The sequence below is a fragment of the Chanodichthys erythropterus genome, chromosome 10 (assembly GCF_024489055.1).
Source record: "Chanodichthys erythropterus isolate Z2021 chromosome 10, ASM2448905v1, whole genome shotgun sequence".
Lineage (NCBI taxonomy): Eukaryota > Metazoa > Chordata > Actinopteri > Cypriniformes > Xenocyprididae > Chanodichthys > Chanodichthys erythropterus.
Window position 1 is genome coordinate 55,029,819 of NC_090230.1, and position 17,248 is coordinate 55,047,066.

The 17,248-nt window shown below is 36.6% G+C and overlaps 1 protein-coding gene across 1 annotated transcript in view; it reads left to right on the plus strand.

Annotated features, from left to right (window-relative positions):
• cwc27 (CWC27 spliceosome associated cyclophilin) overlaps nucleotides 1–16,958 on the plus strand; it is a 51,144-nt gene extending 34,186 nt beyond the window's left edge. The window contains exons 12-14 of the mRNA XM_067395680.1: nucleotides 8,772–8,881; nucleotides 10,356–10,468; nucleotides 16,434–16,958. Coding sequence (XP_067251781.1) covers nucleotides 8,772–8,881; nucleotides 10,356–10,468; nucleotides 16,434–16,596 — 386 coding nt within the window. The 3' untranslated portion in view covers nucleotides 16,597–16,958. The remainder of the gene's footprint in view (nucleotides 1–8,771; nucleotides 8,882–10,355; nucleotides 10,469–16,433) is intronic.
• The last annotated feature ends 290 nt before the right edge of the window (nucleotides 16,959–17,248 follow it).

Consider the following 17,248-nt stretch of genomic DNA (forward strand, 5'->3'; position numbering starts at 1 on the left):
TGTGTGCACAGGGTGTTTTATTTCAATGGAGCCTTGTCAGTCAAACATGTTGATGTGTAAGAGAAATTGTCAGAGCATAATCGTATAAAGAGACACATTAGCAAATTACTTACTATCAAAGCATTTCAGTGCATTTGTTTCCTTGCACTAGATGCAGGATCTTGTGACACTGAAGACTGGAGTAATAATGCTGAAAATTCAGCTTATATATATTATATTATATTATATTATATTATATTATATTATATTATATTATATTATATTATATTATATTATATTATATTATATTATATTATATTATATTATATTATATTATATTATATTATATTATATTATATTATATAAGCATTAAGCATTCAGCTTATATATATATATATATAAAGCTGAATTTTCAGCATTATTACTCCAGTCTTCAGTGTCACAAGATCCTGCATCTAGTACAAGGAAATATATATATATATATATATATTACACACACACATAAGCGTACCAGAAGTTCTGGGTTCTAATCTGCTCTCGTAAAATATATTTCATTTTTTGTCATTGAAACCAAAGTTGTTCATCAGTGAAGAGCAGGGACACATTTATGTGCTTTTTTGTTGTGATTTCCCCGGAACTAATAGAGTCTCCACAAAATCATTAAGCGACAAATTGAAGCGTTCATCTGTGTGAAGTCTGCGCAGTGTCAGAGATGGGCACAAATACATCAAAAAGTATTTAGTTACAAATTAAAAATACTTAATCATTAAATGTATTTAAAATACAAAATACTGCTGTAAAAAATGTAGTGAGTGATTTTGTCCTTTTCTTTAGTCACTTGATTAACATTAATGACAGACAGCAGCAGGTTTATTAGGCTGCTCTCACTTTAAGAACAAACGCAAAAACCGAATATACTTATGTTTACATTAATTTAAGACACCAACTCATCCGTGGATTATCTGCAGCACCCGTGGATGTAACTGTGATTTGGGCATCATAAGACAGCGCACGTCATGCTTTAGCTAGCAAGTCAGTTCACAAATTCTATAGCCATTTGCGTTAACCTTCTGTCCTATAGAGACATTCATATTTTACTATACACTTTTACCTTCAGGAAGTTTGATTGAGCACAAAAGCAGCTTCTTTACCTGCTTCTGACCTTGCTATGCAAAGTAAGACAGAAGTCGGTCACAAGCTTTGCAACTGAAACAGCAGCCGCCTTTTATGCTACATTCACACGGGGCGTCAGCGCTAACGTTTCTCATTTACTTTGAATGGGTGACGTCATGCGTTGCCGAACTGAATTGTGGGTCGCTTCACTCGTGTTGCTCGTGGCAGAAGTTTTCAAGTGCCAGCGCAAACGTCAGCCAATCAGATTGTCTTATGCAAATACCCTAGCACAGACGCTAGCCAATTGCATTCATGCAAAACTGGAAAGTGATGTGATTGGCTGTTGTCACTATGACGGTCGCGTCAGCACCAAGTAATGGCAACCCATGATGTTATACTAGGAGCGGTTTGTGACTTGAATTTATGAATCTGCAGCAGTGGTACAGGTCAGAGCTATATATAATATAAGTTGTTTATGGTTATTATTATTGTAATGTTATGTGCTTTGAGACGTGAGGAAATTTTACACCATCTCTCGTGATGCTTTTGTTCCCTGCTGTGTGCGTTCATGTGTTTTGAAGGAGGCGTGGCTTTGGAGACGCTCTGAAGGGAGTGTGGGATCTTATGCTTTCAAAGCTAGCTCGCTATTTCTAGCTTCTCCGAAAATGACCTACCTTTGAGCCTGGTGATGAAATTTATTGTAAGCGAGAATAAAATAACATATTTAAATTTTAAAAACATTTTAAATACACATTTTAAATACAAAACACTTTCTCTCAAAGTATTTAATCACAAATTACATTTGATTTTTTTTTCTTCAAGGAAAATACAAATTACAAAATACTCAAAAGTAATTAAATATATATTTTAAATACATTTAATTAAAATACTGCCCATCTCCTTGCAGTGTGCACGAGTGCCAAGTGAACAATGTTGCGCCACTGATAACAGCCGCAATGAACACTTAACATGATTTCAAAACATCCCAGCGCCAGATCGCCTAATATTTAACACAAAGGAATGAATTGCTAATTAACTAGAGATGTTTCTTTTGTATTGGATACATACGTGCCGTGTGTGTGTGTTTGTGTAGGTGTGTGTGTGTGTGTGTGTGATAAAAACATATATATATATACATATATATATACATATATATGTGTATGTATGTATATGTATGTATGTTTTTATCACACACACACACACACACACACACACACACACACACACACACACACACACACACACACACACACACACATACACACACATACACACACATACACACACACACACACACACACACACACATACATATATACATATATACATATATATATATGTTTTTTTGCACAGCAGCATACAAAACTGTCAATGAATCTACATATTCGGGTAGATAATATTCAGACTTCATTACAAATTAAGCTCAATAAACACAGAATTTGTGGCGTAATGTTAATTATGACAAATTCATTTCAACTTATCTCTTTTCTGTAGAAAACGCAAAAAATTGGGTTACAGTGAGGCGCTTACAATGAAAATAAAGGGGACCATTTCATAAGCATAAATGACTGTTTTAATAGTACAGCCACAAGACGTAAACAATATGTATGTTAACTTGATTATAGTGTGCGAAAATGACTTGCTAACCTTTTCATTGTAAAGTTCTATCCAGGTTTACATGTTACCATGATAATGCAATGCTAAAACCCTAAAACAAATGTAAAAAGTATTGAAAAAAACTTTACAGTTCCAATAAAGTTTCAGCAGAAGAATGAATTAAGTGGTTTTTATAAAATTTTAAACTTCACGTTTCACATTTTAAATGCTGCAAAAATTGGCCCAATTGTCGTAAGTGCCTTATCATAATCCCCAAAATTTTTTTATAGAAAAGGGGTGTATTGAGTGGCACAATTTCTATTAATAATAAGTTAGAAAGCAACAAGTTATTTAATCAGAAGCAAACTGTTATTTAATCAAAATATTGCAACCTGTTTAGAGGGACCTTCAAGTTTTGACTTTTTTTACAGAGGCTGGTTGAGAACCACTGCCTTCATAAAATGAAGGCTACAAAAAAATAATTGTAAATGCTGATTGTGTCAAATGATGTCTTGCTCACTAGATTTACTAATTCCATTTTGTGTGTTTCTTCTGATTAAGTTCAAACCCTTAGCATTGAATTATACAGTGTAATTCTCTGCAGAAACTCACATCCTCACTTTCTGGGCTGCTGAAGATGCTGGCGTTGACTGATAGACCACAGTTAGCTTCGAGAATCTTTGAATTCATCCCCTTGTTCTTGACCAGCAAAAGGGAAATAATCCACCTCCCAAATGATGAGGTGTTTGTCGTCCCCATCAACCCCCTGTTGCCTGTTGCTTGATTTGTAGCTCTTTTTGGCCCGAGTGACAGGAGAGGGATGGAATGTTGTTAGAATAGCCGTCAAACTCAAAGACAGTACTTAGCAACACCAGCTGGAGTAGATGGAGTGTGCTGCTGTTGTAGGCCCTAAGGGTGCCATCATTCAGCAATCCTGCAAGTCGCGGTCTGCAGCTGGGCCGAAGCGCGAGCGTTGAGCAAGCCGAGTGGAAGGCATCACTTTTTGCTCACATAAATCACAAAGAAAAGGGTTGTTACCGCCGCTGACTTTTTGGAAAGGTTATTTCGATCACGGCTCTGAATTTGTGGCATTCATGCGTTGAATACCTCTGTAAATGAGTAATTGCATGGTTTGAGTAGCTAATGACAGCCATTCAAATAACCTGTTTCACTCAAACTTTAGTTACTCAATTAAGTTCCACTCTACCTGAATGTTACACCTCAGGTAAGTCTGCCCCAGTCTGTACAGAAATGTTTTCAGCTGAATAACGAGATGTTATGTTTATATTTATAGGGGATGCAGTTCAAGGTGTGTTGAGGGGTTTTATCAGGTTCTTTCTTCCTGAAAAAGTGGGTCTTGCCTAAAGTCAAATGAAACATCACTCACAACTAACGATAATTTTGAATAGTCGACTAATCTAACAGATATTCCAGTGATTATTCAACTGTTCTGGGGATTAAACTTTTGTCTTAACTTAAGAGGTTGTATTAGAGCTGTGCTTTTAAAAACAGCAATTAATTACTGTCACTGAATCACAGGTAAAAAGAAATACTTGTACAAAATTTTAATTCAGTTAACATTTAATGGACCTGCCTGCTCTCACCGTTTTTGTTTGGCTTTTTCATTGGGCTGGATATTGACAGTTACCTCATAATTCTTTTTAACCCTTAAATGCATGACTGTTTCGCCAATCGTTCTTACATATTCGGGTCTTTATCGACCCGGATCTATATCTAACACGGAAGGATCTCTACCTGTCGTGATAATATAAAACTCCTCTGATATTAGAGTAACAATTACAGAAGAATAAAATAAATCATATTTTGTTACCTTTTGGAGCTTGAAAGGGCTCCGTTTGAGCAGATGTTTTATGCCATCACCACTGTCCTCGTCAGAGCTCATTTCACAGTAAATTCAGCAAATAATGGGCTAGTTTTATGTTTGAGGTCATGAATATGAGCCCATTTGCGATCTCAAACATATTCTCAGAACTATATAATTTTCGACATCTTAAATCAATATTTCGATCGCTAACAGCTTCACCAGATCCATCCAGTGACAGTTACAGTCATATTTGATTGCGTTCAGTACTTGTTTTGCAGTAAATCGCTGAGCCATTTCATGTTTTTCTTATTATTTCGTTTTCTGTCTGAATTAATCGTCACTTCATTTTTGTGTATCAGACATTGCCACCTTGTGGTATAAAGGTGAATTGCACTTATTCCGTCATCTAAAATTAAATTATTGTTGTGCAGAAAAAATATACGTACACTGATACACGCCTCGGGTCGTTAGCGACCCTATACAATTTTTACAAAAAATGATTTCAAAAATAGGCATTCTTTTATAGTTTTATGATTTTTTTCTTGTTATATTCTTTATAATGAATTGATTGAGGAATACCAAGAAGGTTGAAGTCTAACTTTAAAAAATGAAAGAGGAGGAGGGTAGTGAATGACGTCCCGGGTCACTAAAGACCCGAGGTATGCATTTAAGGGTTAAATGACCAATTTTATTAATAATTAAACTTATAGTTATTGATGCATACAGAAAAAATGTCAGATTACGACAGATTGATCTTTCTTTTCTGTCACACATTGGTCTTGGGCTACAATTGCTCGGGCTGCAATAATATGTCATGTTACATCTTGTGAGATCAAAAGTCTATTAAAACAAACAATAACACACTAACAGTAATATCTTTTTTATGATTATTAATATTATTTTTGATAATGTTGACTATTTGGCCCTATTTAACCCTGTTTTGGTTTCAGTCCTATTCACAATCCCTTTTACTTTCAAAATGTTATTTCTGAATCAGGTAGTATATCTACTGAATCACATTCATTGAATCACTTTGAATATCTGGGTAACTGCCATCCAGGTATTAATCTTTTAGTGCTTGTTGACATCAAGAAGTCTCTTAGGTTCATAAAGGCTGCATTTATTTGATCAAAATATAGTAAAAACACTATTATTTTAAAATATTATTACAGTTTAAAACGTCTGTTTTCAATGTGAATATATTGTAAAATGTCATTTAATCCTGTGATGTTAAAGCTGAATCTTCAGTATCATCTTCAGTGTCACATGATCCTTCAGAAATTATTCTAGTATGCAGAGTTGTTGCTCAAGAAACATTTTTTATTATTATCAATGATGAAAAAAAGTTGTGCTGCTTAATATTTTTGGAAATCATGATACTTTTGATGAATAGGAATTTTAAAAGAACAGCATTTATTTGAAATAGAAATCTTTTGGAACATTAATGTCTTTACTGTGATTTTTTTTTTAATTTAATTTAATTCATCCTAGCTAAATAAAAGATTTTTTTCAGGAAACATTTGAAAGATAGTGTATATAATATAATATAATTAATATAATATAATATAATATAATTAATATAATATAATATAATATAATATAATATAATATAATATAATATAATATAATATAATATAATATAATATAATATAATATAATATAATATAATATAATATAATATAATATAATATAATATAAACAGTCCTTACAAAGAAACATTAAAACTATTGCAGCAATATATATATATTTTTTTTCTGATTTATAGGCCTGTATGCACAGCATACACAAACTACTCAAAAAATGTCAAAGTTCTTGTACTTTGTTTTAATACTTGTTTATTTCAGTCCTATCAAAGCTGTATCTTTCACTGTTTAAACTATGGCCATGATAAACATGCCTTTCAGCCCATATTGGCAGCCCTGTTTTTTATAGATTTGAAAAGAGGTAGAGTGTTCAGTTTTCTACACAGTTAATGTGTTTTAATAGTCTTTGGCTCATTACTTTCTTTCTGTCTTTCTAGTTTTCTATTAGCTCATGCTACAGACTAAACATTTTCAAACACAGTCAGTGGCTCTCAGACTAACGCATGGCACGCTCTCTTGGTTGCTGAAAAACAAATTTCCAGCCTCTCTCCAATGCGGTTTTCACTGCACCATAAATACGAAGAATAAACAAGCTTTCCATTTGTGAGGGGAAAAAGATTTTTCGTTACATGACAGCGCTAACATGAAATAAATCACCCAAATGTTGGAGGCTCCGTCTGAAGTAGTTTGTTCCCCTTGAGCTTGTTGTGGAGAAGCATTCAGTCATAGTTGCCATGAGGGCAGGTGTAGTCGAAAGAAACACTGTACCCACCGGGCAATCTGTGACATCAGTGCCAGCCGTCTGAGCGGGGGAAATTGCAGTGGCACATTAATGCCTGTAGACACCACTGTCAACAGTCCAGCCTTGATGTTGTTGACTTTTCCAATTCCTGCAATTCTAGCGTGGAATTTATAGAACATACTTTATTTTTAGGCACTTCTCAAATTGGTGGGTACGATTAGGAGATTTTTTTTTTTTTTTAATAACCATTCATTTTAAATTTTAAATAACTATTACATTGTCTTTATGCTCTTGTAGGGTTCAGGGTTCAATGTAAATTGACAAACATTTCATGCCCCCCCCCCTTTCATTTAAAAAATTGTTTTTCTTATTAGTTTTGTTTGTTATCAGTAATGTACAGTAGGTTTCAATGCTACATCATATGTTGTTAAATGAATGTTTATGGCATTATGTCAGTCATTATGACATGATGGTGTTTTGTGATGATCTTTGACAACTACATAAGCAAAGGTGATAATGAGAACCACACGATGAATCAGTGTATTATAAATGAGTGTATTACAGTGTATTACCAACAGATTTTAGTACTTCAATAGGTTGGTATATTAACATTTATCAGTTAATTAACTTTACTCTCTTTTTTGCAGCTTATTTGCATTAATTTGATCAAAAGTGACAGTGAAGACATTTTGTAATATTACAAAAGATTTCTATTTAATATGCTTTAATAAATGTGATGCATAAATTAAATAAATGCAAATAAATGCTGTTCATTGAACTTTCTATTCATCAAAGTAATCCTGATTTCCATAAATATTAAGTTAATGTTAAGCAGCACATCTGTTTCAACATTGATAATAATAAGAAATGTTTGTTGATCATCAAATCATCATATTAGAATGATTTCTGAAGGATCATGTGACACTGAAGACTGGAGTAATGATGTAAAAAAAAATTATTATAGAGAATTTTTTTTTTTTTTATAGAAAACAATTATTTTAAATTGTAATTAATATTTCACAATATCACTGTATTTTTGATTAAATAAATGCAGTCTTGGTGAGCAGAAGAGACTTCTTTTAAAAACATTAAACAAACTTTGGACAGGTACTGTTTGCTGCAAAGTGTCACCAAATAAAGTTGTTATAATAATATGGAGGAAATGACAAAACTTTTATTTCATTAGATGCTTACATGCTTACATTTGCTATTTCTTCTTTTGTGTCTTTTCTCTTTTTTTATTTTTTATTTTGTAGTGTTGGCTGTGATTATTTTGAAAGATGGGAGAGCCGCAGCTTTATATAAACACATTTTTATATGTTTACCATTTCATTTGTGTAATCCTTTCAGTATATATGTCTGTATATCACATGTGTTTCCTTTATAATTTGAATAAAATCCATCTCTTTATAGCACAGAAAGTCATTTGGACTGCAAAAGTCATAAATTTTGGCCTTTGCACTGATGAGGGTCTTAGGACATACATTTTGGCATTGGCTATACGATTATTCTTGGAAGGAATCGGCCCACAGGAGCTGTCATCTTCATCTAAGTTTATAGCAGTATAAACTTTATGTATTTCATAGTAATGTCCATATGATAGTAATAAGTTCTGCTCTGGAATTCAGCTGTTTTTCTTTTCATGTAAATCCTTTCAAGTTAGTCACACTACTATCTATCTATCTATCTATCTATCTATCTATCCATCTATCCATCTATCCATCTATCCATCTATCCATCTATCCACCCATCCACCCATCCACCCATCCACCCATCCACCCATCCACCCATCCACCCATCCACCCATCCACCCATCCACCCATCCACCCATCCACCCATCCATCCTAAAATCTAAACTAATAGACCGATTGATCCATGAGGGTAAGTTAATTTCTCTTATCTAGATTGTGATCACTCTTCTTTTCTCTCAAAGGTGACAGTAAGCCAACAAATGAGGCGGTGACAGAGTACCTGGAGAGCAGGAAGAAGTATGAAGAAATGAGGAAGCAGAAACTAAAGAAGGGTTCTGGAAGAGAGGCTCAGGTGGGTCGGTGCTTCAAGACACTAAGGCTGCATCTGAAATCACATACTCTTTTATGTAGGTACTTATTTTGAATAAGCAATTACTTCGCGACCACTAAAAAAAGTATGTTCTATATAGTATGAATGTGTGTGGTATGAATCATTATCATGTGACCTACTGTACCAGCTTCAGTTGCGTCACTTCAGTGCCATTCACAACTCCTCTCCCGTGGCCTCATGGGTTAGTAAAGTGTCCATCGGATGCACAGTTCAGAATCTCGCTGGAAGTAGTAGGTCACCCAGGTTCTTTTTACCTACTCTTTTATGATTACTGTAAATTCAGATATATTTGCCACTTTTGCCACATACTGTTTTTCTTTTACTATATACTGTAGTAGGGCAATATGTGATTTCGGATGTGGCCTAAGACTTTCTCCTGTCTTATAATGGTAAAAAAAGGATTTTAGGATTTAGGAAGAGCTGCCTCATTCCTGCTCGAACTAAATAACAAGTTTCATCTTAAAAGAACTATTCATTTTAAGAATGACGATGCTGCCATTATTTACTCAATTTCCAAACCTGTTTGACTTCTTGACTGTACGATTACTATGGATATTCTGTCCATCAAATAAAATGTTGCGAGTCGGTTCGCTCGCTGATGTACCTGATGATTAAATCAGATCATTAATCTTTATCATTAAAGCAAAAGCTTTTATGTCATGTTGTCATGTTAACACTATAAATTTAACAGCAGAGGCCTGGAACATAGTGAAATTGCAAGGAGAAATCTATGAATCAAGTGTCAAAAAGTTGAACAATCATAAACGTCATAAATATTGACATTATCACAAAGAAAAAATGTGTAACAGATGCTTTCAGCAGATGCAAACTATGGTAAATAATGTGTTTTTGTGTTTTTCTTAAAATAAAGTTACCTTTGGCTGCATGTATGTAGTCTTTGTTTTTAAAGGAGAAAAAAATCACAGTGTAAAATGATCAAAGGCCCATGTCATAAATAACAAGCGCTATTTAAATCAATTTAAAGCATCCACCATATTGTATTCCTTTAATTTTTGCAAACAGAGATGTTTTGCTTGTGGTTGATCATTAAAGTCTGATTTAAGGATGTCATAACAATGACAGCCCATTCCAGCTGTTTTTGTCCATACAATTACAGTCAATGGGGTCCAGTGTTGTGTTTGGACAACATCATCTTTTGTGTTCCTTAGAAACCTTACAAAATATAGTGCCTCATACACATGAATCATACTAAGGTGTGTAGAATAAAAGTCCAATATAAACTAGAAAATTATAACTCTACTGACTTGCATCATCACAAAAATTGTTTATTCACAACATTTCGGTTACTCAACATTTCTGTTTTATAGTAAGTCTTACAGGTTTAGAACAAAATGAGGTTGATTACATAATTTTCTTTTTTAAAAAAAATACAATTTGAAAAGTCAAAATAATGTACTTTCTCTTGCCTCTAAAGACACTTGCCCTTTTGGAAAGCTTCAAATCCAAACTATCATCTGCGATCACGGAGACTCCTAGTGTTCCAGAGAAAAACATCGAGGAACTAGACGAGGATGATGATAAGGGCTGGTGAGTGGCTTTTACTCAGTTCTGTATGCTGTGTTCCCCATTCCTACAAAGGTTTAATGCTCTAATGGACATGCAGTTGTCTGTGATCAAATGCATTCTCAATAACTCATGCCTCATTGGTTGTCCCAATGCACAGCTACTGTTTCACATTAAGGTAGCAGAGCTATTTATTTGGACTAACATAGCAAAACGTTCATACCTCTCTCCACATCAGGCACAGCTGCTTGCCTTAAGTGTGCCTGAACCACCTCGCTCTCCAGCCAAGTAATGCGTTTGGCTCTCAAGCGCACTGACACCATTAGAACAGTATGCAGTGTTTGTTTTTGCTGCGCTGCAATAGCCACTTGTGGAGAAGTAGTTTTCTCAGCTGACTTAACTGAGTAAATAACTGCTTCAGCAGACGGAGTGCCCAGATGGAACGTGTCACACCCACCGTACGCCAGACAGGGCACGTCAACCTGCAGTCAGACGCGTGCTGTCTTTTTAACAGACGCTCATTACGGGTGCCAGCAGAACGAGCGCTCGGCGATAAACCATTGTTGGAATTTTCCATAACACCAGCATATGTTTTGGATATGGGTATGCTGATGTTCCAACCAGGCTTTTAATCAACATAACCAGCAAGACTTTCTTGGGCAACTAGCTTCACTTTCAAGAGCAATTTTGGTTAGTTGTGATGGTCATCACGATTCATCTACACCAGCACCAAGCCAGCACTAACCATCTGCCCATGTGTCCTCTGATCGCCAGCTCTGAAAAGGCAGGCTTTTTGAAGGTGTTTTTTGCCATCCATCCATCCATCCATCCATCCATCCATCCATCCATCCATCCATCCATCCATCCATCCATCCATCCATCCATCCATCCATCCATCCATCCATCCATCCATCCATCCATCCATCCATCCATCCATCCATCCATCCATCCATCCATCCATCCATCCATCCATCCATCCATCCATCCATCGGTGCAAAAACTTTTCCAGGTCAAAAAATATAAATGATGTTTGTTAGTGAATTTCCAGTGTTTAAAATCACGTAATTTTTTTGGCAACATTTTTAACCATGAATTATTAAAATTCTTCCAGTAGCAGACCTGTGACAGTGGCTACACAAAAAAAAAAAAAGAATATTAAACCTTCTTTTCTGGACCGTTTATGAAAATGCATATCACATGCAATCATATGATAGTACTTAGGAACGTGCGTTATTGTTTTTTTTATGTTCATATTTTTATTTGAAATGTACATAATTTAAATTTTTTCCCATTGGTACAGCTTACCCCTTGATATGTTTACCCCTAATAAGTTGTGGAACTGTACCACTTTTTATTGATGAGTCATATTTTTAGGTCATTGTTATTGATGCTCTCTTGTAATTTTATTGACAGCAGACATCTGTACATAAAATAAATTATTTGTTTACATTTTCTCCTAGAGGACAACAAAAAAAACGAACCCCTTCTCCCCTAATTTTTTTTTTTTCATGCTGTCACTCGCAACTAGGCACTGTTCCTGGCAGTATTGCAAACTATAACAACTGCCTTAGCTGTCTGTATGTCGCTGGAGACATTCCAATCCAACAGCATACAACGAGATTATGAAGACAGAAATGAAATAATTACCATGTCACATCGGTGCTAGATCACTAAATCACACACCACTCACTGTGCAAATATTAAGTCTGTTCGGTTTTATTTTTGCACTCCTTTAAATATGAAGACTAAACACAGCGTAGCTTTTCTTTTTGGCATCCTCTAGATTATTATTTTTTGTCCTGATCTGATGGGAACATTTCCATGTTGGGCTGAGGGTGTTATTGACAGCTGAGTTCTTTGGCCAGGATAACATTTATGATGCTGCAAAATGAATCATGCTCCAGGGAGCATCAATCTTAATGCTGTATGCGAGGCATAAAGTTATGGCCCTGATTGTGCGCTTAAATACACAAATAGAATATCAATTAGAAATGTTTCAGTTTGATTCTGTTTTCTCCATAATCTTCCTAGCATATGTGATGAAGATGCATGTGTTTGTAAGTATGGCCTCTGAGATGGCGGTAGGTACTTAAAAACTGATTTTGCTCATCCACATTTATGGCTTTCAGTTTGAAAGATGTGTTTTTCTATTTAATGAACTCTCAACATGATTGGACATTACTGTGATTCATAGATACGCTTTATTTCTGAAGCCCTGCCATGACCAATGCGTCACACGGCACTTCTAGTTTTCCTGAGGATTACGGGAAACAGACTGGTAAATCATTCTGCTTTTTCGCTCTCAGTTAAAACGTATAGCTTCAGTGGTTTGCTTTTTTTGGGTATTATTTTTTTGGGTATGCCCAATCCATAGATACAGTTCATTGCATACCCAGGGTAGTTTTCCACTGAAAGTGTTTGAAGTGACTCTGCGGGTTGGTTGCGGCGCGTCTTTGCTTAACTGTTTGGTAGACATCCACTGCATATATTTCACGCATTTGCAGGAAGACCGTAAATCATAATCAAACATAAAGAATGTGGTCGAGTGCATGCCTCTGCAGAGTAATGGCTTTACGCTTGATTAATTATCGGTCTTAATGGTGTGCGAGTCCATGCCGCATCCGCCCCGGTGACGTGCTGAGGATAAAGAGAAGATCTGTCAGACCGTCGTCCTCCCTCTTCACGCTGCAAGCCACCGCAGGGAAATGAATTGACATGGTGTGTTTTTCACTCGTATTTGCTTTTCATCAAAGACCTTGAGTCTTTATCTAAATATATCCACTCAAATGCTCCAACAAATACCACATGTGAGTGCAAAAGGGGCGCCGCTGTCTGAGCTTGAGTTCCTATGTGTTTCCAATCAGTTACTTCGTCCTCTGGATAGACCGTCATTACTGTCTAAGGACCCCCATGACGCTGGGACGTCTTAGGACTGATTCTGGGGCGGAGGAGGGACGAGAGGCCCCCGGTGCTAGAAAAACAGCAATGGGAAGTCTGTACCACTTTCTGAATGCCTGGTGCACCCCACGAACGGAACATGGGTTACAACAGGTCAGACACTGGAAGTCAAGTCTGGGCCAGATTGTAAACTATTCCATCTGTGTCTGCGTCTACAAAAACCCCTTTTCGCCCAGGCCTCCTCTCTTGCTTCCCCCTCTTTTGCAAAAGCGAAAGAAAAATAAATTCAGGAAGAGGCTTCCGAGGGCCTCGGCATCATGGCGGGAGCCCCTCCCTGATAAGAGCCCCAATCAAACGGTGGGATTTTTTTGCAAGCCATAACTCTAGGCGAGGAGTCGGACGGGCTGTCATCACCGAGACTGCTAGACAAATTATCAGTGCCGACTGCCTTACGCGACGGGAGACCTGTGGGTCTGCCAGACTATAGCCATGACATTCTAGATGAGCTGTCACATCTCCTACTGACTTCAAATGGATGCAAGCATGCATGCACGCACACACTCGGTTTAACACTTAAAAATGGGCTCGCATTCAGACTCTTTATGCATCTCTTTGGCCGAATTCAGGGGTTCTGCAATTGCTCAAAAATAGAAGCATGGCGGATTACTTACCAATGAGAAGGCTCATAATTTTAGAGAGGAGGCTGCTTCCATTCTCCATTCCTTTATGTATTCATCTTGACTTGGACAACTAGTTCAATTTAAAACTCTTCCTTCAGCTTCTACAGTTACTTCCTGACACACTTCTGTGAAACCACCAAAAGTTGCACAGTATTGAATGACAGCTGGCAGTCGTTGAATTATTGAAAGTCCCGTCACATCAAGTTCTTTCAAACCAGCCCTGGGCTTTGGAGGCGAGTGCGTTCATTACGATACCTGCACCTCAGATTTGGATTCTTGAAGGATAAAGTCTTTCCAGAAATTCTGACCTTCACTAGAATAGCTCAAACAGGTGTGGAATGTCAGTTCCTTGAGAATCTTTTTTTTTTTAAGATGAGACCCCAGAGAGCCATTCAGCCATGTCCATAATGTATAACAATGACCTGTTTCACCCTTCTTGACATTTCTTTGAGGTACTCTCCATGTCTTGATTCAGACAGTTCCTCAATAGCCATCATCTCAGTATGAAATGTAGGCCAGCAGAGCAGGGGTGAGATGTCTGGATCTGCACCTCATCCTAGCCTTACTCCAAAAACAATGCTCTAAATATGACTTCACACAGAATGAAAGTTCAGCCATCATCTACTCACCCTCATGTCATTCCAAACCTGTACACTCAAAAATAAATGTTCCAAAAGGGTTTTTTTTTTTTGCAGTGATGCCATAGAAGAACTATTTTTAGTTTTCCAAAGAACTTTTCGGTGAACTGTTCTTAAAAAAATAAAATAAATAAATAATAAGGACATTTAAAAAAATCTTCATGAATCATCAATGCCAATAAAGAACGCTTCATTGTTAAAAGTGTATGACTTTATTTCTGTATTTTGAAGAATGATTCAACTGCTTTTGTGCATAAAGTGAAAGATAATCGGTGCCAAAAAAACATTGAACCCCATTAACTTTGATTGTAAAGACAAAAAAGAAAGAAAGCCTATGGACTTGGAGTGAGATAATGATGACAGAATTTTCTATTCCTTTAAATATCTCAGTGTGGACTTCTGAAATCTTAGAAGCCATTAGCAGAACGACTCAGATATGACAGAACTGCAGTTCTGTATTCAGAAACCTGTTGGCTTAGTGTAAACAGTGTCTTGGATTGGGCTGCAGTCTTCAGGAGTCCTCAGGAAGTGACTTTAGCCAGATGTGAGCTCTTCTTTCTAATGCTGGCACTCAGGAATGCTTTGTGGAATGTTAGTCTGCCTGCCAATCACTTCTCCAGCAGAAATGTGAAGAGAGAGGGAAAGAGCATTAGTGAAGAAATGCAATGTAGATGAGCATCTTTGCTGGATTATTGAGTCCTCCTACAATGGGCGTCGCTGTAGAGGCAGAAGCTTAAGATCAATCACGTTTCAGAAATATCATGGGTGGATCTGATTGTGGCAAAGGATGTGCCACCAATGCAAAACTAAGGTTAAGTTTAGAGTTTATGGTAGGATTAGGGCTTAGTATTTGTTTTAGTGTAATTAACATGATCAATGAAGTCTTTAGAATTGGCCATGCAGCAATGTTTGCGCTTAATTGATTTGGGGAAAAAAACATATTTGGAAGTAGGCGCAAGACGGCTGGAAATTAACAAATTCTTCTGCGTTGAAGACACGTCTTAGTAAGACTGATAATTTTGGCTTCCACATACTCAGTCTTGTTGGTTCTAGCTGTACTACAGTTTTAGCTGATTTGATATTGCTGTTATTTGTATTATTTAATATTAACTGTTATATTTTTATATTTATAATACTTATTAAAGTTGCTCTAAGTGATGTCACGTGTTTTTAGGCCAAAACATTTTTTGTCACATACAGCAAACATCTCCTCACTATCCGCTAGCTGCCTGTTCTCTGAACACACTGTAAAAAAACACGGTCTCTGTAGTCGCCACAAGCTCCGAAAACGGCAATAAAAACAAACTGGTGCAGCCTGGACCACTTAACATAATAAACATGCTCCAGCCAATAACCGACAAGAATGATTTTAAATGCGTGTTCATGACTGTTTCAGGAAGCACGGAGGGGAGGGGAGGGGGGGAGGAGGGAGGGTCTAGCTAGCCTCTGTTTTGTTTGACAACACTTCTAACGTCAACAGAAAGTTACTCTGCCCAGGATCACTTAGAGCACCTTTAATTTATTATGTATTTATTTATTTGCTAGACGCCACTCACAATGGGAGCAAATGACAGAATTTTCATGTTTGGATGAGTTATTCCTTTTTAAAGATGCTGTGAAACAGGCTGTTTGTGGACTCGTCAGATTTGGAAGTCCTCTCTGATCTGTTCTGTTCCACCGGGAACTTCCCACTCTGATTTTGAAGATTTATTTGCCTGTGAGATGCGCTTTGCTGTTCTTTTGAACTGAACTCTGTTTCCCCTTGTGATTTAGGATGGCCCATGTTCTGCACTTTGATGAACAAACCAGAAAGGTAAAGGATGCCAACATGCAGGACGAAGACACATTCGAGATCTATGATCCACGCAACCCTGTCAACAAGAGGAGACGTGAGGAGAGCAAAAAACTCATGAAAGAGAAGAAGGCCAGGAGGTGAGACTACAGCTACACTCCTCGTTCACTTCTCACCCGCTGCCTCAAACAGCCCGTCTGGAATGACTCCTGCACCAACATAAGGGGCAAAAGCATTTCTTCCTGAGTGGAATCATATTAACTGAAGTTCTGTCAGTGTAAATGGGACATATCTGCAGCCTCTTTATTGAAAAGACATTCATTTATACCTACTTATACTGGAGAGACTTGTGAAGATGGCAGGTGTTTATTGTTTTTAACCCATAGAGGAAAAACAATACCATCTGCTAATAGTGCATAGTGCATTTTATGAATCTTCATTCAAAAACGTTTCATGAACAGGTTTAGTCATCCTTTTAAAATGAGTGTACATTTTCATCACGACAATAAAACTCGTTATTTCTAATGTTTAAGCATTGTTGTTCACTTTGTGACCCAACTAATACATTGAATTCACTTGCACATAATTGATTTGGGGAAAAAAAACGTGTTTGTAAGTAGATTGAATTCTCTGTCAAGCTACATAGACCAATTCATCCTAAAATTGGTTGGAAATCAATCATTCACATACCTGATGCAAATACAGAGAGAGTAAGGTAACCATTAGCTGATTTAAAATTTTCAATTCTACACTTATAACCCCTTTTTCACACTTATTTCTAGACTCTCATTATAGC